General features: G+C 40.2%; 1 protein-coding gene across 2 annotated transcripts in view; it reads right to left on the bottom strand.

Moving 5' to 3' along the window:
* prex1 (phosphatidylinositol-3,4,5-trisphosphate-dependent Rac exchange factor 1) overlaps positions 1–26,357 on the bottom strand; it is a 92,038-nt gene that overhangs the window by 10,716 nt on the left and 54,965 nt on the right. For both annotated transcript variants that reach the window (XM_086028340.1, XM_086028350.1), the window contains exons 12-28: positions 25,861–25,964; positions 25,537–25,586; positions 24,660–24,735; positions 23,458–23,530; positions 17,971–18,116; positions 16,299–16,391; positions 13,214–13,362; positions 13,056–13,141; positions 11,252–11,391; positions 9,600–9,744; positions 8,414–8,589; positions 8,127–8,288; positions 6,558–6,768; positions 5,070–5,337; positions 4,371–4,589; positions 1,757–1,845; positions 508–590 (exon numbers count right to left, since the gene is read on the bottom strand). In XM_086028340.1, coding sequence (XP_085884466.1) covers positions 508–590; positions 1,757–1,845; positions 4,371–4,589; positions 5,070–5,337; positions 6,558–6,768; positions 8,127–8,288; positions 8,414–8,589; positions 9,600–9,744; positions 11,252–11,391; positions 13,056–13,141; positions 13,214–13,362; positions 16,299–16,391; positions 17,971–18,116; positions 23,458–23,530; positions 24,660–24,735; positions 25,537–25,586; positions 25,861–25,964 — 2,270 coding nt within the window. The remainder of the gene's footprint in view (positions 1–507; positions 591–1,756; positions 1,846–4,370; positions 4,590–5,069; positions 5,338–6,557; positions 6,769–8,126; positions 8,289–8,413; positions 8,590–9,599; positions 9,745–11,251; positions 11,392–13,055; positions 13,142–13,213; positions 13,363–16,298; positions 16,392–17,970; positions 18,117–23,457; positions 23,531–24,659; positions 24,736–25,536; positions 25,587–25,860; positions 25,965–26,357) is intronic.

The following is a 26,357-nucleotide window of genomic DNA, read 5'->3' as shown; positions in this document are numbered from 1 at the left end:
ATGAATGTCTGCATGGTCTTATGGAGTACTTTTCGGTGAATTTCAATGTAATTGCTTTACTTCCATGCGAAAAAAAAACAAAAAACAAAAAAAAACAAGACTCCGGGTACTTTATTCCCTTTGCATGCAATCTTTGAAAAGGCAGCTACATCCTTTAAAACCAAGTGTAAATGTATTGCACTGCACTAGTTAAATACAACCAAACTGTACTTCAAAAATGTACCGTATTTTAAAAGTAAAAGAATAAGTAACAGGCTGTATGCATGGGCAAAAGCTTCATTCTAATGTTGCATGTTTTAAATTGTATTTGTATTCATTGATCCAAAATCCCTCCACCGCACCTCTCCCCACCCTCCACACACTCCCACAAATGGCACATGAGAAAGCCCATGTACCACCAGTGGTACCCATACCAAACATTGACAAACACTTGATTACTGCGCAGAACTTTGGTGCAACTGCTCTTGAACACATACAGACAGTACATTCAGTCAAAAGTCACCGTACCTGGTTGAAAATGTGCTCGAGACAGCCGTGCAGCTTGTCCTGTTTGTCTGAGGGGATCCTCATGTCACAAGGCAATTCATCACCTAGCAAGCAGAACACATATTGTACATGATGATTTTTTTTCCCAACACTTAATATACTGTATATTTAATTCAACAGTGTGCAAGTGTATTCGTTTCAAGTTTTGTTCGCATTTGCTCTTATGAAGGCGGCGCCTTGGTGCAAACTTGCTCCAATTCGAGGAAGGATACATTTTACAAAAATGATCATATTTCTTAAAGGTGACTGTGGTCACACCTCCACTGTCACTTTTTTGCGCCTTGAGCCATACGTACACTATAGTTAGTAGTGTAGTGGCAACCGCAAATAGGGCCGTGCAATTAATTGAAATTCAATTACAATTACGATTATTACACTCCACAATTACAAAATTGACATAATCGTAAAAATCGATGATTAATATGCATTTATATCCAACGCACTGTTTGTTTACACAAGGAAATCTTACTTGAATTTGAATAATATTTGCATCCTTATTTATTTTATAATAAAAAATGTGATACATTTTGCTTGGTCCAAAAGGAACTTACATAGTGTTTCGAAGTAATTTATTTGTCTTTATATTTTCTATGTTTAAACATTTTTTTTGTTTTGTACCCAAAAAATAAACGACCGTTTGAATAATCAAGATTTGAATTACTTCCCAAATAATTGTGATTAATATTTTTTTCTTAATCGAGCAGCCCTAACCACAAATATACGCTATTCTCCAAATTGATACAAACCGGTGTACGACTCACACCGGCATATAGAGCTGCTTTTAAGATCAATTATTAAGCATTGTAGCTTTAACGTGTGATGTTGTCTGCATGTCATAGCTCCTCTAGCAGTGTCACAATCATATACTTTTGATAAATCAATAACACTAATAGCTAGTGCTTTTATTAATATTTTACATCTGCGCAAAGAAGAACTGCACCCGAGGGCGTAAACATTTGTTTGTGCAGATATGTTTGTTTGTGTCCATGTTAGTAGTTAGATGCAGTGACACATTTTTCCACGCCTTGGCTCTCACATTGGATCGGGACGTTATTCGCCAAGGTGGCAAGGAGCCAGTCAGAAAAATAAAACCGAAAGGACTGAAAGTGTGTGAAAGCAGATAAAAAGACTGAGAGTGCGGCGTTATGGATGAAGACCTAACAACAAAATAAAGTGTTGCCCTACATTTTCTCTTCAGGGTTTTTGTTACCTGATCCCATTTCGTCACTCCCCAGGTAAGAGCTGTTACTCCTCACACTTGTGTAGGACAGGACGGAATCTCGGTTGCTGTTGCATTCGCTGATGTAAAAGTACATAAAAAAAAACAACAACAACACACAGTTGAAATGTGACATGTATAAATGTCTTTTTTTTGTGATTTGCTATACATCAAAGGTAATGAAATGTTTCTTGTTGAGGCTTTCAATTAAGTTACTTCATCCATCCATTACATATGGAAAACAAAGCTACACTAGAATACAGTAAATGTGCACAGCCATAACTTTATTTTTCAGTTTGGTATTTACAGGCATATGACGGCATGATTCAGCAGGATTTGAAGGAGCACACTGACGATTTATGTGTCTTAAATTATACGGCAATTTCAATTGTGCGTACTTGAGTGGCTCAGAGGTGGTGCAAATGATTCACAGATTGCCAAATTATGGATGGCCTAGCAGTACGTCGTACTACACCACAAGACTGCCTTTGTCCCCCCCGTGGAGGGCACAGGAGGGAAGCTATGGCAAGTTATCACCTGCCCGGCAGTTTTGTAGTTCTTAATGTGTGTGCGTGTGTGCCTGCGTGCATGTGTGTATGCTCGCTTGGTGGGGTTGGGCGGGATGACAGCAATTAAGCGGACATTGTTAACATAGCAATCTGTCGCCGCTTTGGCTCAGGTTCACCATTCACTTTTTTATTCAAAGGCACACTCATATAAGCAAGCAATGATGCACCCATGTTTGTTCACGCTGCAGTAAATATTGTGTGACATATTTGACAATTCACACCCCGATGTCCAACCTATATTTAAAAACGTTTATAGACGCAAAGTTATTGCCAGTGCACATCACAGGCACAGGGCAAGGAAATGCAGATTGCATCGAAGCAGACATACAGTATAAATATTAGGGGTGGGAATCTATGGGTACCTCGCGATTCTATCTGATTCCGATTCAGAGGCCCACCATTCGATTTAATTCCGATTCAGAGCCCTATGATTCGATTTGATTGCGACTCTGATGCATCACTACATTGGCTTACATTTTATAGACCATGTAAAACACTGGTACCTATTTTTAAAACGAAAAAACTCAAGGAAGAGCAAAGATTTATATTTCACACTTTGACTTCGCTCCGCCCGTATGAGGTTTCGCTTGTTCCGCCATCTTGTCACGTATTAGCTTAGCCTAGCACAGACGTCTGACGCACGTAATCGCTTGCGCATGCTTTTAGTTGTAGTAAAACTTTAAATATTGAGTATTAGCACCTATGGATCGATTCAGAATCTTTAGTACGCCGAACGATGCATCGAAAAAACAATTATCGTTCCCACTCCTAATAAATATGTATACGCAAAAGATTGGGTAATGGAATTAAATATTCACAAGGTGATAGAATGCTATTAAAGTATACATATTTACAGTATATTCAGATGCACAACTAAATAGAGATGCAAGTTATAGTGGAAGTCAATACTATACTGGACAGCTGTTCATTTTAGTAATTGCAGTAAAAGTCAACACTGTCAAAACAATGTCTGTTTAACGATTTAAAACACTGTAACATGCATGCCAGACAACTCGGGGATGATGTCACTGTATCATTTCAGTCTACTCAAAGCACAGATCATTTTAGGGGAATTGAAAAAAATGTAGCAGGAGACTAATCATTTTGAAAACAAAACACTAATTGAAGAAGAAGAGGCAACGCCATGCCTCAAACTCACTGCTTCTCAAATTAATCTGGATTCACATAAGAGATTTACAACCTATTGCAGAGCAGTTTGCGACAGAAGCTACTCAATCATGATATCTGCACACAATTACTGCAGTCACATTTATTACCAGCCATCTGTGAGCGCAAGCCACTTTCATCCCGTCCCTTTTCTAACAGTGCAGCTCTCAACACTGCCCAAGACTGATGATTAATACATATATTTCCCTGTGCAGCCTCCCAGCGTTATCTAGAAGTTATTGTCAAACTACTGAGGAAACAAACAAAGCCTGACCTACATTTTCCATCACATCCTATTGCAATGAGGTAGTTCCACACGTTGCGGCTGAGCCTTAATGAGAGACTGGGCCAGAGGCCACACCCCAAACGCTTGGCTCTATTATAGACCGTCCCAACGCACCAACAACCAATAACTACATCTTTGTGGGTGGTGGAGGGCGGGCCTGACTGGGGCGCCACACACACGCATGCATGCATACACACCCCCACGCACACAAGCACACACACATCCTGAGTGAGCTCACAACAAGCAAATTACATAACCAGATCAGACCAAAACATTTTGAAGTCATTTTTAGCCCTGCAATCTTAAATTAAGATGCCAACATCTGGAATGAATTGTCAGGCTCCAAAGGGAGGAAATGAGCTGCATTATGGGCTTGTGAAGTCAGTAAACGAGTTGAAACACTTGCTCATGTTTAATCCAGGTGTGAGACAAGAGCTTCCTGTGTCTCCGTTTGACAATTCCAACGACTTGCCACTCCAATATTCGGAAAATGTTGCAGAATGAGTAAAGATGGCCCAGGTATCAGTATACGGTAGTTGACACGAGAAGCTATGCTGTGATCTCAAGACGTTATTCCGGTCACCTGTAGGAGTCTCTGTAGCTCATTGTGTCATGACCCGAGTCCTCCTGGTCCTCCTCGTTCACCTTGAAGCAAACCCTTTTGATGCCACCCTGCTCCACTTTGTCCTGGTCGCAGCCGTCCTCAGAGGGGCCCAAAGAAGGGGGCTGGCCTGTCTCATAGACGGGAGCCTCTCCTTCACCCGTCTGGATCTGGGTGGGCTTGGTGATGGATGACAAGAGACTGCAGAAATGAAAGAAAAAATGTTCCGTTCAGAAAAAGAACCTGACAAACAGAGTCATTTTAGAACGACGATCATGTATACGGCATTATGTCACGAGACAAAGACTCCCTCGAAATCAAAGATTTCACTCATTGATGCGTGTTACACCCCTTCCTCACAGACAGACTCACAATGAGCATGTGTTTGTCTCTTCTATTCATACACTGACCTGGCCCAAAAATATTTTGGGCCTGAGGAATGTTTTTTTTTTTTTTTTTTTCCCCCAATCGACAGCCTTAAACAAGGCAAAGAGCACTGCAAAAAAAGGCCAAACGATGACGTGGGCTTGACAACTCCCGACGCTTTCCACAGACTTCTCTAAATATCATTGTGGAGGCGAGACAGGCACAAAGGTCTGTGCCAATGTTTTGATAAGATAAGTCAAGACTTCCTGTTGAACGGAGCGACACGAAGAGAACAAATCAACCGTTCCTACTCACACATCTATCTGAACCACATATTGCTTCATTTCTCGAACGGCAACGTTCAGGCGGCTGTACAAGTGAAGGTAGGCGTCCTGCGTCTCCGTGTCCTCCTGCTTGAGCAAAAAGCTCAAGCCGCCTTCGCCGTGACATCGGCTGTCCATCAAACCTTCGCCCCCATTCGTGGACTCCTCTCCGTCCTCCCCATCCAGGACCGGAGAGTTCCAAGAAGGAGCTCCCATGCTTGTCACACAATGCTGGGTGTGTGACATCGGGTTCAGTTGGGCTGCATGTGAAAAGAGTAGAGTAGATGAATGCGGAGTATAAAAGGGCTGAGGAAAATGATATATATATGACAGCAGAGGCATGAAAAATAGAGCTGAGAAAAAACAATACAATAGATTTAGACCAGTACAGTTGTTTGGAGTTAGGGTAGAGTAAAATCCAATAGAGAGAAGATTGACTATGTTGGATTAAAACAGCAGAGCAGAGTAGAGAACACAATATCAACGTGCAGATGTGTCAAGAGTAGACTGAAGTATTGCAGAGTAAAGTAGTGCAGAGTAGAGAACACTTGTGGGCTGCGATGGGTGAAAAACAGACTTGACTGTCTGACATAGATATCCACAACAGATGTTTAAAAGTATGAAGCAACACTTTTGTCTGCTTTCCATTTAAGGAAGAGTTTGTTGAGATGCGCTGAGATGCGAGCTAAGTCAAATGTTTACTCAAATTAAAAGACAAAACTAGCCGCCGTGATCTAAGAGATCCTGCTCTGGACCCCGGAGCGAGTATTATTAGTAACTTTGACATAAAGCAGTGCCTAGTACTATTTTTAAAACCGACATTATTTCGATGAATTAGAACATCTGCTCAATGCAACTGCTCGGCAGATGGAGCACAAGCAAGGCCTGAGCAACAACACAAGCGATGTTGTCTCGACAGCTGCATTGCGTTTATATCTTTCATGAGAGTAGATGGAGTTATTTGACTATTTAGAAAAGTCAAAAGGGAAATCTACTACCAACAAAAGAAGAATTTTATAAAGATTGTATTGCTTTGTGGAATTATTGCAAAGATGTTTTTTTCCATATACACACAATCTATCTTTTTCTGCCCTTTGACCTCTGCTGTAGCACCATCACATTCCTACGTTGGCAAACGACGCCAGTCACTTCTCATGTCAATAGCAAGGACGTGGCCGAGGGCTAATGGGGAGGTCCGAACAGCGAAGCACTCTTTGAATTTACAATGGGAATTGCTGTAGTGAACTAATGGCATCCCATTCCCTTGCACTGTGGGATTTAAATGGCCATAAAGGTCAATTAGCCAGAGTGAGCGCTGAGCTGCCGTTAAGTCGGTCGGCTATTGCTAGCCGTACCGTCACGGACCGATCTCAGAGGATTCAAAGGAAAATTAAAGTACAGCATTGTTTTGATCAGTACAACTAAATCTGATGATATTGCCCTGCATTTTCATCATCGTGTGCAAGAAATGGGGTACTACCTTGATCCGGGTCAAGACCAAACAGAGAGTTCTTCCGTCCAAAGCGGATACTAAAGGTCCTGCCAGCAGAGGTAGCACTTTTGGGGTAGGAAACCTGCATCATGTTGACGTGGAAGTTGGTCGGAACAAAGTCCATGCAGCTCAGGGCGTGGGTTCGATTGCTAGCTTGCCTCAACGTGGGCCAGGCCATGTTTCGAAGCTCCAAGGAAAACTAAGAGAAAATATGGGAAACGCAACAATTACGAATGAATTATATCCATACAATTCTGCAGAAAAGGACGATGGCAATTACTGGTAAGCACTATAAGATTTAATATGAATACAGTAAATCAGTTATGAACAACAGCATACAGTGCAATGCAATTTTTAAATGGTGATTTTATTTATGAAGGGAAAAAAACTCATCAAAGCTACCTGGCCTTGTGTGAAAACGGACTTGGCTCTTATTATTATTATTATTAATTAAATTATGAATTAACTGTGACTTATCATCTACAAGTCTGGTAAGGGTTAAATCCATTTCTAAAGTTTTAGGACTCCAGTGAACCATGGTGAGAACCATTATCCGCAAATGGAGAAAACATGGAACAGTTGTAAACCTTCCCAGGAGTGGCCGGTCCACAGAAATGAACCAAAGAGAACATTGACAACTCATCCAGGTGGTCACAAAGGAACCCAGGTGAGCTAAAGAACCGCAGGCCTCCCTTGCCTCAGCAGATGTCAGCAATGACTAAACAATAAGGGAGAGAATGGGCAAAAATGAGATCCATGACATAGTTCCAAGGTGAAAACCACTGCTAACCAATAATATTCTGGGGGTGCTTTGCTACTCCAGAACTTGGATGACGCTGTGTGAGTCATAGAACCATGCATGTGGTTCTTTACCATAAATCCTGAGGGAAAATGTTTAGTCATCAGCTCATGACCTCAGACTGAAACACTTTTGGGTCCTATAGCAGGGACAACAATCCAAAACACACCAGCAAGCCCGAAAGGCTTTAAAAAAAAAAAAAAAACGCTTTTGGAGAGGCCAATCAAAGTCCGGACTTGGATCCAATAGAAATTATGTGGCACGACTTTAAATGTGATGATTATGCTTGAAAAGGTGTAGAACATGCTGATGTTGGAGCAACCCGTTATTAGGTTTTGGGGGCAAGTTTCACACAGGGCCAGGTGGCTTTGGATAGATTTCCATTCCTCAGATGTTAAAGTGGGCAAACGGTGCAAAAAAATATATATATATATCAGAAATTCAAGAAGAGGGCAAATGCCTCTTCACGCCACTGTGGCTGGTGTCTTGTTATTGTTCTTTAAACGGAAGACTGAATCAACAGAGCAATTATTAATTATGATATAATATTAGAAATGATGAATTAGGTCGCCTGTCTTAAATGAAGTAAGTTCAAAGTCATTGAGAAATGAGACTAGTAACATTCACACACTAACATTCTCATGAGCACAATAGACATTTGAAGACAGTATGTGTTAAAGGGAAATATGACTAACAAGCCAGCAACAATAACCGTGCTCAACTCATGTTAATGAAACAAGACCAGTGTGCTTCCATACCTGCTGGTAGCTGTTGATGCGCCATCGGATGCTCTCCAGCTTAGTCTCACAGATTTGCCTGAACTCATACTGTGGCATAGTGACCACTTTGTCACTCTGCGAGATGAGCTGGCTGCAGTTGCGAACAAATAGCCTGTCATCACTCGAGAACGCCTCAAGGATCTGCGTGGATAGACAGTACAGAGTTGAAGGAAATATACTTCCTAGTGTGTGACACACACATATGTAAGACAAATTAGGAGTAAATCCATAATACTATTTTTAGCCAGGTATAACCTGCTAACTACCTTAGCAGTGAGGCTAAAGCAGCCTTTGGGCTCCATTATCTTCTCCAGGACATGGCTCTTGATCCCAGCAGTGCTGACGTATTCGTAGAGCACCCCATGCTCCAGGTGGACATTGTCCACTGTCAAGCTGACCAGCGGTGAGTCATCGGAGATGGAAAGGCTTCCCACTCTGTAATCTGCGGGCCATATAAAAAGAAATGGGAAAGAAATACATGAATAACTACTTTGTGTCCTCGAGCAAAGCAGTCTAACATATTGGATTTTTACAGTCCATATATATTTTATTGTCCGTATATTTATTTCTGGACAAGCTGTAGGTTGTACAGGTATACTGAATTGAGCAGTGTATAAGTTTAGCTTGTAACTGAATTATTCCTCAAGTGACTTTTCAAATGTTGTTGTTTCTTTGAAATAACTCTAGTATTACATGAAGCTGCAATAATAGAGGAAAACTAACAACTGTGAATATTGCAGTATGCACTAGGAGTGGAAACAATTACAGTTGAAATTTAAAAAGCACTGTGGAGAGGGAAGACCTCTGCCACGTTCAAACGCCCCGAAACGTTTCTGCCCGCTTATCCTCTTTTGAGTGAAAAAAAATGGTGTGTGTCGGGTAATTCTGTTCCACTCCACTCCTATAGGTGGCAGTAATGGGCATTAAGAGAGTGCCGGTTTACATACAAAGTAAAAACATTTCCAGGCAAAGGGGGAAGTGAAAACAGTCTTGGTTTTTTGACCCATCCAGTTTGTGCTTTTCGCTTGGATAACGAATCGAGCGTGCACTTGATTCGCTGTGGCGACCCCTGAGGGGAAAAGCCGAAAGGATAACAACAACCAACTGCTAACAACAAGGTATATTGAATGTGACTGTGATACCATGATGCAGAGAATGCTACAGACTAAGAACAAACTGCTGAATTGGCTTTTTAACCAGCCTTGTGTCACACACTCAATACAGACATCGTAGCCTCTGGCGATCTAGATGGAAAAATGATGTAAGAAGCAATGATGTCATACTATGGTTGCATTATTACTCCAATTTCAATCAGACATGAAGCAGCAATAGTTTGTATGTCAAAATGAAATTGTTGGGCCACAAATGAGTCTGAAAATAGTGCAAAATACTTAAATAAGAAGAAAAAAAAAAAAGGAAGGAAATAAAACTTTGGTGCGCATAGTCAGTTACCTGTTCCGTTGGTGCCATTTTCCTCACTGTGGTCAGAGCCATTTTCTACAGGGTAAGGTCTGAAAGGGCTCTCTTCCTTTTCAGCTGAAGCTCGCTGGCCTTGAAGCTCTTCCACGTCCTCAAAAGCTCGGTACACCCACTGACACTGAGGAAGCAGTGGAGTAAGGCTGAATATTAATAGGTACATGGGTTAATAGAATATTGAACAATGAATTGATAACTGATTGTTCATTTTTCATGATATCAAGTGCGACCACTGTCCAACTTTCCCTAATTTACATTCAGAATTGTGTGTATATGCACTTAATAAAGGAAATTAAGAAGCGCCACCGAGGGTGTCGATCATGCTCCACCCGAAACTCAGCAGTGCAATCAACCACTTGAACAACATCCTGATAATTCATCCTGAGATCAAATGAAGCCGCAACCATTTAGTGAAACAAATCCCAAAGGATTCACACTTAGGCTGAGCCTGCTCATTGGGTGTGAGTGAAGAGGATTTGGAAAGAGAATAGAAGGCGGGGATGACTGAAAGAAAACAAAACACTGCAGCGCACTTCATACAGTGAGGAGACGTCCCACTCTGTCTGAAGCCCTGTGAAAAACTGCCTGGCACCACTGGCTTCCTGTTACCCAGACGTGAGTGTTGCAGGTTGGATGCTGCCTGAGTACAATAAAGAGTGAACTTCTGAACTCAAGCATGACTTAAGGAAATAAAAATTCAACCGAAACATTCTTGCCAACAGTGGTTGGCATTCATGCAGAAAGATACGAGTTAGTTATTTTGAAATATTTATTTTGTACACAGTCTTGTGTACATATTGGACATAAAGGGAAGTCATCCCAAACATCTTTTTTTCCCAAGAATATGTTCTATGCATACCCACTAGTTGAAACAGAGCATTCTGATAAATATTGCATTTGTGGAATAAGAGTTAATCGACCCGTTTTTAGCCATCTCTGGGGGCGGCCATTTTGTCACTTCTGTCGATTGAAAATGATATCACAACTGCTCAGGGGTCAGGTAACGACCAATCATGGCTGATCTGTTATCTGAAGCTGAGCCATGAGCAACTTTTATGTCATCTTTAGTCGACAGAAGTGACAAAATGGCCGCCTCCTGAGATGGCTAAAAAGGGGTGGAATTTGCTGCTTCACTCATATTCCACAAACGCAATATTAATCAGAATGCCGTGTTTCAACTAGTGGGCCTGCTGGGAACATATTTTTGAAAAAAATGTGTTTGGGTCGATTTCACCTTTAAGAACGTTGAATGCGGCCCACAGTCCAAGTAAGAGCGGTGGTGGTAATGTGAATGCTTTTCGGAGACTGCAGACAAATGTGAAAGGGGGGGGACTATATATTGAATACAAACACAAGGCTGAGCTGCTAGCTAAACTTAATGGCACTGTGCGGGATTTCCAATTGTGTTTGCGCTCATCGGTCTGTTGAACAGACTTCTTCCTGGTTCACAAAAGATGACAAAGGGATGTCATTTGTAGCTTAAATAATGGTAATGCCGGGCTCTTTTGTACCATCCAAGACATGCATGAGTTTTGTATACTAGAAAGCTGAAAAATGATGTCATCTTAATTGTGGGCTTACAAAATATCAAATCTCCATGTTTCTTTTGTACATGCGTGTCTTCTCACCACATGGGAGGGCTCGAGGTTTGTCTGCTGTGCACTGAAGTGCTCCAGAACCTCTTGGTAGTCGCTGCGGTTAACATTGTTGCCGTTGACTTTCAGGATGACCTGACCGGGTTGAAGGCCCGCCCCCACCGCCTCCCAGCCTGTGTAGAGTGTCAACGAGAGAGGTCAAAGGGGAGATCAGCTGAGTGACAGAGACAGAAATGTATTGTTTAAAAAAATAAATTGTGGGCACGTGTAATCTGAAACTTTGTTGGATGACCACAGAAAGCAAACTAAAAACACGTGTCAATTGTTGAGGGATAAATCTAAATTAGAGAAGAACCCCAGAATCATTCCACTTAAATCCAACAACTTTCAAGAAAATTGCATAAAACTTTGGAATGCCAGTATATCTGTAATGCCTGATGTCATGAGCAAGGTCAACAAAATCTCGCAAAACCTCAGATCAGTGAGCAGGATTAACTCTGCATTTGTATTTTTGGAACACTTTATATTTTGTAGGACCTTTTGGGCGGCCGTTTTGTCACTTCTGTCGATTGAAAATAACATCACAGTTGCTCGGTGCTAAGGTAATGACCAATCACAGCTCACCTGTTTTCTGAAGCTGAGCTATGATTGGTCCTTATCTGAACCCTGAGCATCAGTCATTTTCAGTCGACAGAAGTGACAAAATAGCCGCCCCCTGAGATGGGTAAAAACGGGTGGATTTTGCTGCTTCACTCATATTCCACAAATGTAATATTAATCAGAATGCTGCGTTTCAACCAGTGGGCCTGCATACAACATATTCTTGAAAAAAATATGTTTGGCTTGACATGCCCTTTAAAGTGTCCTCTTCATTTCATTTTTAAGTAAAACTCATTTTAGACGTTAGCAGGCATTCCGTTTTCTTTGTTTTGTTTTTGGTTCCAACAAGAAAAGCAGACATCCATTTTTCCCACAACATGCTGTCCTAAGCCACTAATGGCTTTATAGAACGGATGCCCAATCAACACCTCCATTATCTGCATCTCTCCCATCTAAAAATATCACTTGCATCACTTCCTCCCTCGAGTGCCAACAGTTACCTAACCACAAAACCACTAGACCCAATATTGGACAGCGCAGAGGGAAACTAAATTAGGTGATAAACATTTGATTGCAGTCCTAAACAGCTTTGGTTTAGGAATAAGTTAATGTAATCATGCATAACAACAGTCTAATTAGAAGTGTCTGTGAAGTAGAGTTTGGTCTTTTTAAGGATTTGAACCTTGACCAAATGCAGTGTGGGTGACAGGTGGTCATAAAAACCCAATAAAGGCTAACTCAGGGCAGAATGGAACAGGTGGCTACAGGCTAGAGTTACCTCATCTTTCCCTTGATTTCAGTAGCGTTATTTGTCTTTTTGACACCTTAAACGCTTTCAAAGCATTTAGCAGCAATAATGGTGTCAGTGTAAGGATAAGCTTGCTGAAATATGTGCACAGAGCCCCAAACATTGGGGTCCTGTCTGCAAAATATATGAGGCCTGTAACCGAGTTTAGGAAAAGTACATTTAATTACCCCTCTGGCAGCTGCACATTGTCATTAGCAAAACTACTTTGCCAGTGAACATACAGGCTGCAAAAAAAAAAAAAAAATACATATAGACATTTTGTTTTGGTTATTATTGAGGTTTGTGAGCTTTATTTGTTTGGTGCTAATATAAATGAGAACTGTTCCAGCCTTGATGGAGGCCTGTGATTGGGTATTAAATATCGACTGCATGCCACAGGGGAATTCATTTAATAATTCTGCAATCCGGTCAATGGAATGGGTCATTCACCTTTCCTTACAGCGTAGACATGAGGGGGTGCCGAGCCACACAGTCTAAAGGAAAGGCTGTCTGGGTTGTCAGGGACCTTCACAATCCTGGAAGAGAAATAACCCATCAGACCAGAGCGCCCCATGCTTGTGTGCATGTTTATGTGAGCAGTCACTTACTCCTTGGCCTTGGTGGTGACGAGTAGCCGCAGGGAGCGTCGTATGCAGAAGGCCTGGTTGATCATGGCTTCCACCTCAGCGAAAGGCCTGAGGAACAACAGGTCCTCGTTGATGGTGTGGATTTTCCTGCCCACCTGCAGACCTGCCATCTGGACGGACAGATGGACATAGATGATCTTTTTAATAATAGGTCACACCGTCCCACCATGCCTGCGCATATACTGTATATACATACACATATAGATATACACATATATATACATATACATAAACGTATATATACATATATGTAAACGTATATTCGATAATGAAGAGCATAATAATGCCCATTGATCTAATTGTACAACACAATTCTTAAATAATTATTATACAATTATTATTACATGCATGGTGTAACATCTTGAGGCATGCTTTGCTTGTTTTGTTTTTTTGTCAGAAACAAGCTATTAATGACACTCACACTACGTGGCGACCTGCTATTGGACATGAAATGCAGTCACGTTGTGAGAATAGTGTGTGCTCTGTGTGAGTCAAGTGTGAGTCCAGTGTCCTGGACGCACATCCGGAGGGGTGGCCTTGGCTGAGCTGGGGCCCCGACTCTGAATAACGGCCCGGGATGAATGAATGACCGGGAAAAGCAGAGAGGAGTTTGCCTGACTTGATGTAATAGTATCATAGGGCTGTGCGTGTGTGCGTGTGTATGTGCGTGCGTGCGCGCTTGTGCGAGAACCCCTTTCAGAGCCCCATGGGAATCAGCTGAGCCGCATTCAATGTGCTGGCACACAGGCCATGTCACAACTACCAATGGTGTTATTGTGGAGAGGTTGGGGACACTGAGGATGATGAATAAAAGACGAAGAGGGAACGAGAGGAATGGAGAAAAGAGAGCACAGATTGAGGGTTTACTGTGAAAACTGCCCAGAGAGAAACAGAGAGAGATTATCCAGACACTGAGAAAGGGAGCAATGTGGGAAACTGAAATAACAGAGAGTAATGGCACCAAGTAGAGTTGAGACACTTGTCAAGGCCAAATGATCCTAATTTGGGTTAACACCAAATTGTTCACATATACACCAGTTGCATTTGCCTGACTTGTAAGAAATCCTCTGCTTAGGCCTAAGCATTTCTCATCTACTAAATCAATGTGTGACTGACTATGATTGAAGAATTTCACAACTCATCAGGATCCAATAAACCCACTGGATTCAAGTATCGAATATATTAAAGAGAATTTTCTATTAAAGTGGAGCACAATTACCGTACAGGATGCTATTTTAAATATGGACAGAGTATGTGCATACATGCAAAATACGTGTTCTTAACCCATTAAGGACGGGAGCGCATAACCGGTTAATATATTTCATGTTTTTATGTTTTTCAATGGATGCTAACCACAACAACAAAGGGTTTGAAGCAAGCAACAAAATAACTATACATTATTATTTTTCTCCCAGTGCAAAGGGCTTTCTTGCATTGTAATTACCATTCAAGGATGGCACAAAACCTCTGAACCAAAAACCAACATTGATTTGAAGTTCTCATTTTGTACATTTAAAACAATAAATGAATAAATAAACAAATTGACTCAAAATTGTTGTATTATTGAGGTTTGTCCTGCACATCATTCCAAATCCACAAAAAAGCCTACTCACGCTGTAATATAGGGCAGTGTAAGACCCAATATAAGCACAACTAAGACGTATCTGCCATCTATTGGTGATTGGTGATATTACAACTCAAACTACAATCGACCTGTGCATATTCACACTCGGCACACGTGGATTTGCATATTCGCATTTTTTTTTCTTTAAAAAAAATTATATATATATATATATATATATATATATATATATATATATATATATATATATATATATATATATATATATATATATTTAGAATGTTTCCCGTTTTTTTTCTGGGATTTTTTCTCCATTTCCCAGTGGAAAACATTGACCAAAAATGTCAATCTGCAGCATTTTCTTTTAATAGAAATGTTGGGGTTTGCAAAACAAACAAACAAACTCACTAACTAACTCACTAACTCAATCGCTAACTTTTTTTAAGGGGAATTACCGTAATCAAAGAGCCACTCAGAGTGTGGCCGGTTGCCCCTCCCTGCCCTGGAAAATGATGAGGTGATAGCAAATTTTTTCAAACAATTCTGTTAGGGTTGTGCCCCAATTCTTGCCTGCAGGTGCTCCCCTTTTTACATTCTTCATTGCCAAACAAGTGTAAACAAAGTAAACAAGTCAATGACTGCAAAACGAAATCACAATAAAACAAGTACTTTACCTTCAATAACAAGTGACGACATGCTGCAGTCTGAATAGTTTGAATGCAAGACAGCTTACATTGTGCCACTTAGGGGGCAAATGTGTGCAGTTGCATGCTTTTCTGGCTGAACAGATTCTCTTTTCTTTACTTAAGTCTGTCCTATATCCATCCTTAACCCTAGAATGGGAGTGTTCCCTGTCAAATCTGCTCGTTTGCATATTCTCCCATCGACCTAAGAAATTGTCTTCTTTTGCAAGTCAAGCACTCAATAAATCCCACTTCTTTGGTGTTTCCGCACCCATTCACAGTGTATGCGCGGTGGGTACACCAGAATTCTGGATGGGAAGAGTGCATGTACGTAGATGAAAAGTGCCCAACTCCAGGCGCTTAGAAAAAGACTTGTGTGCGAACATGACAATATGGGCCCAATTCATCACTGCTACTATGGTACTTGTCAGTTGTTGTTTAATTTTGCTAGCTCACAAATGAACAAGCATGGCCAAATAGTGGTGAAAAACAAAGCCTGAAAAACATCATCTGTCTGTCCAAAGCAGTTTCACAGTCCATTTTGTGCCCCAACGTGGCACATTGTATTTTATTTGTGTGTCTTATTTTTGTGAAGGGGATGTGGGTGGGCCTGCCCAGTGGCCCAACATCCAATCACAACAAAGCCCCTCCGGGGAAACAGAAGAAGACAGACAGCATCCGTCTAATCATTAGACAGCCATTACCTACAGGAACTAATGCCATGGGGCAGGGGCAAGGAACATTGTGTGCGTGCGTGCGTGTGTGTGTGTGCGTGCGTTACCTCAGCATGTGAGCCTCTGGTGACAGACTTCACCATAATGGCTTTGTTTTTCTCCTCAATCTCAAAGCCGTAATCCTCCTCCTCAGGGTGAATCTAGCACACAAAGATTGAATTACTCAATTGAACCTGTCTAGTATGTACACTCATCGAGCACTTCTGATTCAATCGAATATTTTGCCTTTACAAAGATAATATCGCTAATTTTTTACTGAAACTGTTAGCACTATGTCTATCGTTATTGCTGTAGTTTCTGCACTGTTATGCTGTCTGTAATATTTGGACCGTCTCAGGTAGCGATATGAAAGTAACCTCTATTAAAGTAAGCAACATATTAGAAATACCTTTGATAAGGATGTATTGTTAAACACATTTAACTGCAGCGTGTGATTTGTACATTTACAGTATCCCTGTACTGAAACGTTGTAAACAGAACAGGTGTATGTTTGCAGTTATGAGCATTCATGTGCAGAATGTACACAATCTTGCTTCTCTGCTTCTTGCACTCTACTCCCGAGTTAAGAGGGGCTCGGTGTTGTCATTAGCAAACACATTAGCTGGCTTCCATTAAGTGAGCATTCAGGGCCATCTTCCTGATGCACAGCCCTGATAAAATGGAGATGGTGGTGTCAGATGAGAAGAAGATGTCTGTGGTAAATAAAGAGTTTTTGAAATGTACCTGGCCCTTGTGTGCACTCGGGCACAGCCGCGCTGGAACAGAGCGAAAGGGGTGCCTCTAAAGTTGGAAGCAACGAGTCTAAAATGTCTCACTATGATGGAGAAATAAGATTGAGGGAGGATAGGGGTCAAGTCCACCCCCTGATTGATTGACTGTGTCTAAATGCTTTTGACTGTATGGTGTTAAGTATCATGTCTGAATACAAATTCGGGCCAGGGCTGTAAATATGTGTTAAATTACACGTTCTGCCGCAATCCAGTGATAAACGATGTTGCAAAATGGAGTTTAAAGAATGTGAGGAGGAAACGCTCCAAGATGCCACAGTCATTGTATGTGTCTCCATGGAAAGTTAATATTGATGTAACCAGCTTTGTGTGGATAAGTCATGGAGGGAAGATCATGTAATGAACTTTTAAGCTTTAACCTGGGGGGTGAGTCTCTCCTACTTTAATAAAATCGTACCAAATTTTTAAATAATTTATCATAAACTGACGAGAAAATTTCGAATGTGGTACAATGAATTTTCCATTCTTGAAACGTGGACCAGCAGATGGTGGTGTGGCGAAAGAAGACAGTTCTCTTTTGTTGTAATACTTATTTTAGTAATACAATACAGATCGTGACTGCGAAATGTGTGCGTGGGTATAAATTCATATTGATATACTTATTCTAATAGTGCAGATTTTTTTGAGTCTATGAGTTTTCGTGTGAATCTCTGCGTTTCTGTTCATGCCAACCCATCCAGTCCTTTCTTAACTAAATTGTGCAAAAAAAAAAAAAAAAAAATCCTTCTTCCACAAGTTGTCAAGGAAAAGGATTGTACCCCATAAATCCTGCCTAGCAACAAGTTGCTACATTTATGGTGGAAGAGACCAACTAGTGTATTCTACAGTACTGTATATGAAAAGAGTTACTATCCAGGTAGGACGGTTGCTTTGGTCAGTGCTTTTGTATCTTTTTTCACGTACTTTGCCTCAACCATATTTTGAAACTCACCACCAGCGACTTCACCAAGATGTTTTCGATGAGTTTGAAGTCATTCCGTTGGAGCTGTTTGCTCTTTGAGCTGGTGCCTTCTGTCTCCTCGTCTGCATAGAAGCGGAAGAACTGAGACTCGTCTTTGAACTCGCTCTTCTCCAAAACTGTGGGGGGGGGACACACAAAATGGATTAATGGCAATTTTATTGTGTTAACTGGAAGCAAAGCTGTGCTGTTATTATTTGATTGTTAATTTTTAACTTTATCCAGATGTGCACCAAAATAGATTAGGGATTTTCTTGATGTACCGCACCTCTACAACGTTATGAAGACGTACCAATATACAGTACACAGTGATAAACAACATATTCCTGGATCTGTGCTAAAATTTTATGGTTTGCTAGCAATCTGCGAGGGACCCACTTCTCACGAGAACTTAGCTGTATAGTGCAGGGATTCTCAACCAGTGTGCCGTGGCACATTAGTGTGCTGTGAGAGATCAGGTGTGCCGCGGGAAATTATCCAATGCCAATTAATTTGAATATATATATATATATATATATATATATATATATATATATATATATATATATATATATATATATATACACATGTAATGTATAAAAAGCAAATGCTCGGTAACCCGTGCAAAAACAACACATAGTTTGGTGTTACTTTCAAAAGTGTCTTTTTTATTATATAGATATAGATTGATTTAACATTTAAAAGTAGTCTGATCGACAGACCCCCACAAACTGTCTTGATATATAAAATAAATACAAATAGATTATTGATTTAGTGGGAAATATAATGTTTCCATTGCCGAAAAAAAAAAAAAAAATCTAAAAAAACTGCTAAAGCTCAGAATGTCCACGTTTTTTTGTAACGTTTGTTGGAAATGTTTTTGGCCGTTTGTAGTGTAGTGTATGTACGCATGTGGTTGTCTTGCCCAAAAGTTGATAGAAGAGTGTTTAATGCACGAAACAAAATAAGTCTTAAAAATCCACAATTGTTCACACTGACGAGGCCGTATTGGCTGAGCGGTCAGTAATGCTGACACTAACACGTGTGTCATAGCCAAAACAGGACATAGCTGGCAGGACCCTCTGGGGGGATTCAAGAAGCAGCCTGTGTAGTGTGTTTGTTCATCTCACTGCTCTGCTCGGCCTCACTCAAACACATGCGGCCACTCAAACAGGTGAGCAGGGCGTTATAAATACAAAACAACATTTTTGTCATGTTGCGCATTTCCTTGTGGTACACTCATGCATGAGCAACATTTGTCCAATACATTTCAGTGATGGCATTCACTTTTACTGTATTTTGCATCAGCTCAGTGCACAAGCATGAGCATACTGCATAACAACACAACTGTACAACAGTTGCCAAGACATGCCAAGCATGACTCTTTAATCGTTAATACATCTCAACATGTTTGACCACAAAATATTGTGCTATGTATGCCTGTGGCCTAATCATTTTGACTTTAGTCAGGGTGTTAACTTTCTAACATCTGGATTCATTTCAATGTTGAGAAAATGGCAATTGATGATACAGTTCTTGTATCGGATTTCTTTGAAGTGGAACAGAGAGAGAAACAAAGAACAACACCAAAACAATACCAACTGAATTTATGTGGTTGCCTTGGGTTAAGCCATAACCCAAGTTTTTTTGTGTGTGTGCGCGTGATGTGCGTTGAAGTGGAATAATGTGTAAACAGATGTAAAAGACAACAGGCTGCCCACAGCCAAAAGGTACCCAGCTATTGAGCAGTTTAAAAAAAAATCACCTGGCCCCCCCGAGCTCCATAAAGCTCCATAAACTGATTTCACACACTCGCTGACGTCAGTCTTGTGCCACCTCAAACCAAAGTGAGTTATTTCCTCTGAGTCATAGAGGCTATGGCCTCATAATGACAATTATTCAACCGGAGGGAGTGCAGCACCGTGTTTATTTAAACAAAAAAAATTATGTCACCGCAGTGATGCTTAACTGCAACAATATAAGCACGCATGAAACAAACATTTTGAACTAGAAGGGCATCCTCCACCAATACCAGAATCATAGCTTTCAGTACCAAAATGTTATGTCTTTTATATGTGTTTTTAAATGTTTTGTTTTGCCCGTTGGAATGTGCTACACTATGTCCAAATAAAGCAGATTTTTAGAAGTTAAATACAAGGGACACAATTTCGAAGCAAATATGTGTGGAAATCGGTATCAAAACTGACATAAAAATCTAAAAAATTGAATGAGTTTTAGCTACAGCTAGCCACCCTTGTCTCATAATTTTTCGACGTTTTCTCTGACTTTTTTGGGTGCTTACACTATTTTCCAAAGTGAAGAATGAAGACAAAAATCATTGACACAATGATTTTTCAATGATTTTCATTGACACAATGATTTTTCTTCATTAGTCTTATTCGTTTTCCCACAGTTAAAACAAACAACAAAAAATATCAAAAACTCAACCCATCCCAAGGTATCAATGATTAAGACAAAACGGATAACAGAAATGACCACTGCAGAACCTACCAACTTAGAAATAGAATATTTATATTATAATAATAGAAACCGGTACTCAAACACATTTTATGGTTATAGAATAGAAGAACAAATATATACAGCAGTTGCAAGAAAGAGTATGTGAAACATTTGAAATTATTTGAATTCCCACATGAAATTTCATCTAATCACAACAATATACAAACACATTCTTCATAAGATAATACCACAAAAACAATTATATGATTGGCTCATGACTTTTTCAAGAACTAACAGGAACAAAGTGATGAGATTGGACGTGTTGGTTAAAACACACCAGTTCAGAGTTTCTATTCTCAAGAAACATTGCCCAAGTGAACCATTCCCCTGCAAAAAAAAGAGGTCTTTGAAGATCTGCAATTAAGAACTCTTAACAATTTACAGGAAGCTAAAAAGGGTCAAATATATCTCTAATTACCATCAAAACCTCATCCCAACTAAGTAAAGTGGAGGGAGCATTATGGTTTGGGACTGCTCTGATGCCTCAGGGCCTGGACGCATTGCTATCATCAATGGAAAAATGAATTGTTGCTTTATCAAGACATTTTGCAGGATAATTTAAGGCCATCTGTCTGCCAACTGAAGCTCACCAATGGATGGTTGATGTAACAGGACAACGACCCAAAGCACAGAAGTACAGGAAAGAAACAACAGAAAGACTAACAAAAGAAAATACGCCTTCTAAAATGGTCCAGTTAGAATCCTGACATCAACTCAATTGAGACGCTGTGGCATGACTTAAAGAGAGTGATTCACAGCAGACATCCCAAGAATATTGCAGAACTAAAACCATTTTGTAAAGAGGAATAGCCCAAAACTCCTCCTGACAGCGGTGTAGGTCTGATCTGCAATTTACAAGACACACTTGGTTGATGTTATTGTTGCCAGGGATGCCAACTAGTTAGTCAATTTCAATCTTGCAATGAGATTGTTTCTATATTGTTTTCAATAAAAAAATTAAAAAAAAACAGGGAAACATAATTGTGTGGTATTAGTTTAGGAAGACCATGTTTGTCTGTTGTTATGTCTACATGAATATCAGAATGATCCATTTCAGGAGAAAATGCAGTTACAGCCTGCGGCTGCCTGGTTACACCTTTGTGTGCCCGAAATCCACCTGCAGTACCACAGTGGAATATTTTCGACTGGAACTCTGCTGTTCAAATTTACATGCTGATTCTAAATGCAATTCAATATCGTTTGTATCACTAGACGGACATGTTTTATACAAGCTTTTTTGTGCTTCAAGTTTTATATACAGTAGATCTGGTAAGATGGTCAACTCTGATAAGATATTCACTGTGGTTTTGTAGCATCTACATTTTGGTCTCTTAAATTTTGGATCCAGCGATTCAGTTATTGATTTTCAGAGGTGCCTGGGTGGAGGTCTAGAGAAGCAGAGTAACTTATGGCAGAATGTACAGGTCATCTCTTGAAAGTGAAAATTAAGATGTTCAGGGTTATGCCGAAGCACATGACTGCGTGCAAGTGAAAGTGCTCTGGCGACTTTCACACAGAGTTCAATGCCTCAATGTTTTGCTTTTAAGTAATCACATTGCCTGTTTTGCACCACAACACAGCAGGAACTGTGCAGCGAGTCAAGGACAACCAAAAAATAAGAGGAATGAAGAACTAGGTTTAGGGCAACAGATGTGCTGACTAAGGTGAAAGTGGCTGAAAAGAAAAAGGTTATGACCATGAGGGAGAAAAGAAAAAAATGGACACGGCAGAATAGGTGACTCTTCAAAACAGAAGCTAGAATTATGTATGCGTATACATGTATGTGTGTAGCCTGTTCTTACAATTATTTCATACAGAAACTGTAAGCAGTCGAAATGTATAAAGTGGCAAAATATGTGTTTTTTAAATTAATGAATAACAGGCCTCCAGTGTAAAGCAACCCCCCCCCCCCAAAAAAAATGGGCTAGATTTTAAAAACACAATGAATAGCAGTCCTCACACTTAATATGGCATTCAAGCAAACATTACTTCTTTCAATGGCCCTTCATTTTTTAATGGGCCAATGAATTTTGTAATTAGCAGCTCATAGTGAGCCTTGAGGCAGTCGCCGTGGTTCAGTGGAACAACCCAGACAAAACCGTAGCTAAGCTAAACAAGCTCTGGTCAGGATGCACTGCTAATGCTGTTTATGTTCAACATACTGGGCTGGAGGCAAAGCCATCACACTACAGTGTGAGCAAAAAGATTAAAGAGTTTATGACGCATGCCCTTCTGTTCCCAAAATTAGGGTCAGGACCAAAAACAGTTGTTAGGTCAATTTTATTGGGTAGGTTCTCAGTGCAAATTGCTGCATTCAGCCTTCAGTAGGCACACAATTTCTTGCTGTTGTTGGTTTTCAATCAATGTCCACTTGGCGGGTAATTTTTTTCTCTACTCTGGCCTTTTTGTCCACACTCAGATTGAGGCCAGTTGACAAATTGCTTTTCATCTCAGATTTTTAGGATGAACATTTTAGAGCTGCAAAAAAACCTACATTTTGTGACAAGGGTTATGGTTGTGTAATCATGTCAATTTTACACAAGGCGGCGCTTGATAGTTCCCCAACACACTTCTGTTTCATCTGCATTACAACAGCAAAATGTACACCTCACAGTACTCTAAGGCGAAGCAGAAAACAGAAATTGGAACTGAATAAGTCAGTAGTGTAAGCTTTGGCAAAATTACTCAGATTATATGTTAAAAATTATTTATAGCTTCAAGGCAATTATTTTATAATATAATATCGATAATAATATATATTATCGATATTATATGATAGAGTAGGCAATTATATACATAGCCCCTATTTATGAAATAATTCTAAAGTCATGACTAAATTATATGACTAATTACTACTCATTCTCCCCAGTTGTTTTGTACAAAATCCAACTAAAGTGAGTTGAAAACGCGTGTGTGTAATCAGCATTCATATATCCATGTGTGAGCAGGTGTAAAACTGACCGTGATGCAAGAAGCCATTGTTGCAGAGACCCACACCCAGCGTCACCGCATCCTCTCGTGTCGAGCAGTCTCCCTGGGAAACGATGACGCACATTGTCATTCACCATCTTCACCTGTTTACACCTTCATACACTTTGACGCACAGCGGCTTACAAAACCGTGGGGTCTTAAGCATTTTTTGCACTCAAAATGGTGTTGAGAGAGACTAGTTAACATCAGGAGGCTGACTTGATTATTCAAAAAAAAAAAAAGACACAATTAGCATAGTAATTGTAAAGCAGTAGTAGTAGTAAAGCAGTGGTCCCTAACCTTTATTTCTTGATTTGAACACTTCATTCTTAGACAATGTCTTATTTTAACTCAAATTAAACAAAAATGAAAAAAAAAAAAATACGCACAATCAAAATGAAGCTGTCTTTGTTATATATTAGAACAGTAAATGGAGTTCCTTTGAATAAGTACCCTTTAAACGGGCATTAAACTTTAAATACTGTATCAGGAACAAAACCCTGAACATGAATAATATTCAGACTCAGGAGAGCAGTTTTACTTTCTTTGATCAGTCATTGAGCATTAATGAGACACTTGAGTTGACACATGGCTGCTGTGATTTTGGCACTGCTGTAACTCAGGTTATTGATCTGGGAAATAAATTATTAAACGTTTCCATGTGCCCCCTGCAATGTGCTCACATCCTTCCTTTTTTTTTTTTTTTTTTAAACTGTTCAAGAGTCCCTAGGTGTCTTAACATGTTTGTAAGGTGCTTTTGCCAAGCTACCCCCGAGGAGCAAGAATTACAGCACTTTTGACACTTTTCAAATTGCCTGTCTCATGCAAAGGAGCCACTGCACACCCACGCACATCTACTGAGAGGTGTGCAACACAAGTACAGCGTGTGTTAACGTGACAACGGGGGCAGAAGCAGGGGTTGCGACAAGGCGAGCAGCTACAAGCGGAAGAGGCATGCAGAGCCTGGAGAAAAGAGTGAGCGCCCCTAAAGAAAGTGAAACAATCAATTGTATGTTCAGTCATGGGGGCAGCGCTTTATCACCTAAACCCCAAATCAGATTTGTCAATTACAGCAAATCCATGTGACATGCATAGAAGGTCATTCCATACTTCTAGGGAGAGCCCTGAAGCAAAACAATAATTATTCCTTCCTGTTGTTTTAATTGAAACATGATAAAACATAATGACAGTACCTGTGAGAGGAGCCAATCCACGAGTTTGCAAGCAGGCACCACGGATTTAAATGTTTTCAAATGATGGTCTCTGTCCCTAGTGCAACAAAAGATGTGCAGCACAAAATCTCTTATTTTCATACAATACATTTGTCATTTTAATTAGCTAGGTTTTTTTGTAATATATAACAACACTTAAAGAAGAAGTCAACCCAAACAATTTTTTCAAGAATATGTTCTATGCAAGCCCATTAGTTGAAACAAGGCATTCAGATAAATATTGCATTTGTGGAATAAGAGTTATTCCACTTATTTTTAGCCATCTCTGGGTGCGGCCATTTTGTCATTTCCGTCCCCCTGAGATGGTTAAACACGGGTGTCTTTTTTCTGCTTAACTCATATTCCACGAATGCAATATTACGCAGAATGCCGTGTTTTAACTAGTGGGCCTACTGGGAACATATTATTGAAAAAAATATGTTAGGGTTGATTTCCCCTTTAACTAGTTTTGTGTGTCTGTAGTTATACAAAAACATACATTACAAATGTGACTGATGTTTGTCATATTCACACTCAACAGACACATTATCAAATGCTGGGCAGTCTATAATGTCAATTTCATGTTGTACTTAAAAAGCTTGTCCATATGACATACTGTACTAACTTGTCTGGTATGCAGTGATTTGCCTGTGCCATGTAAGCTTTTTGTTTGCAACAACGCAAGCCTGAATACTGTAAACGGACGGATGGAGGATAAATAGCTGAATGTGTGCTTAAATGAGCAGCCCGCTTTTGATTCTCTATTCTTCTTCTCTGTTGCGACTTCATTCTTGCAAGGTGAGAGTAGCTCTGGAGGGAAAGAAAAATAAAGTGAGCGAGGAAAAGGGCAGGTACTTACTTGACGACGGGCGTGTGGAGGCTGTGAAGTCGGCAGTAAAGCCTGACGCCCTAAAAGAGAAGAAGCACGGTGCCGTTGAGTCAGAGAACAATGCACACCTTTCATAAACAAGCACATAAATGGCTTCCAGGTAGGAAATTTGTAGCCGACGTACCCCGAGGCCAGTCTTTTAGAGAGCATATATCACACCTAATGTTGCCAAATCGTATTAAAGAACAGAAATCGGTGCCAGGAGGCATACACAGAAGTGATTACCTCAATGTTTTATTTGGAAAAAAGTACAGAGAGAGGATGATGACAAAAGTGACACATGAAATGAGATACCTTAGACATGATGTCCTCCATCTCGCTGCGGGCCTTGTAGGTGCCGTCGTCATAGCGGAAACGGTACAAAACCTGCTCGTTTTTGAACTGATGCTTGTCTGATACTAAAATGACACCAGAGGGGGGAACTGTCATGCGAAAATGTTTTCTTACAAGCATTGTGAATGTCAAGATGCAGAAAATAGCTGCTCTTAAAAATCCTGGAGCAGATTATTATTTTTATTTCCATTAATTCCAGCATCTTGAACATGGATTATTTTCAGCCTTAAAGGTTCCACTGTATTTCCTGATAAAATCTCACTAGAAAAACAATGTCCATTGATGTAAGATGTTAAGAAGCAAAGTGATAAGTTCGGGGGAAACCGCAGTTATAAATCCATGACTGGGCTCAAATGTTCACCTTGGCAGACAGTTATCAATTTCCATAATCATCTTCCAGAAATTTATTGCATTAAAAAGATAATGTTCGCTTCCAGTGAATACATCATAGAAACTGG

Source organism: Filicampus tigris, chromosome 1 (assembly GCF_054856515.1).
Source record: "Filicampus tigris isolate MCC_2025a chromosome 1, RoL_Ftig_1.0, whole genome shotgun sequence".
NCBI classification, from domain to species: domain Eukaryota; kingdom Metazoa; phylum Chordata; class Actinopteri; order Syngnathiformes; family Syngnathidae; genus Filicampus; species Filicampus tigris.
This window is presented reverse-complemented; position numbering and strand designations above follow the sequence as displayed.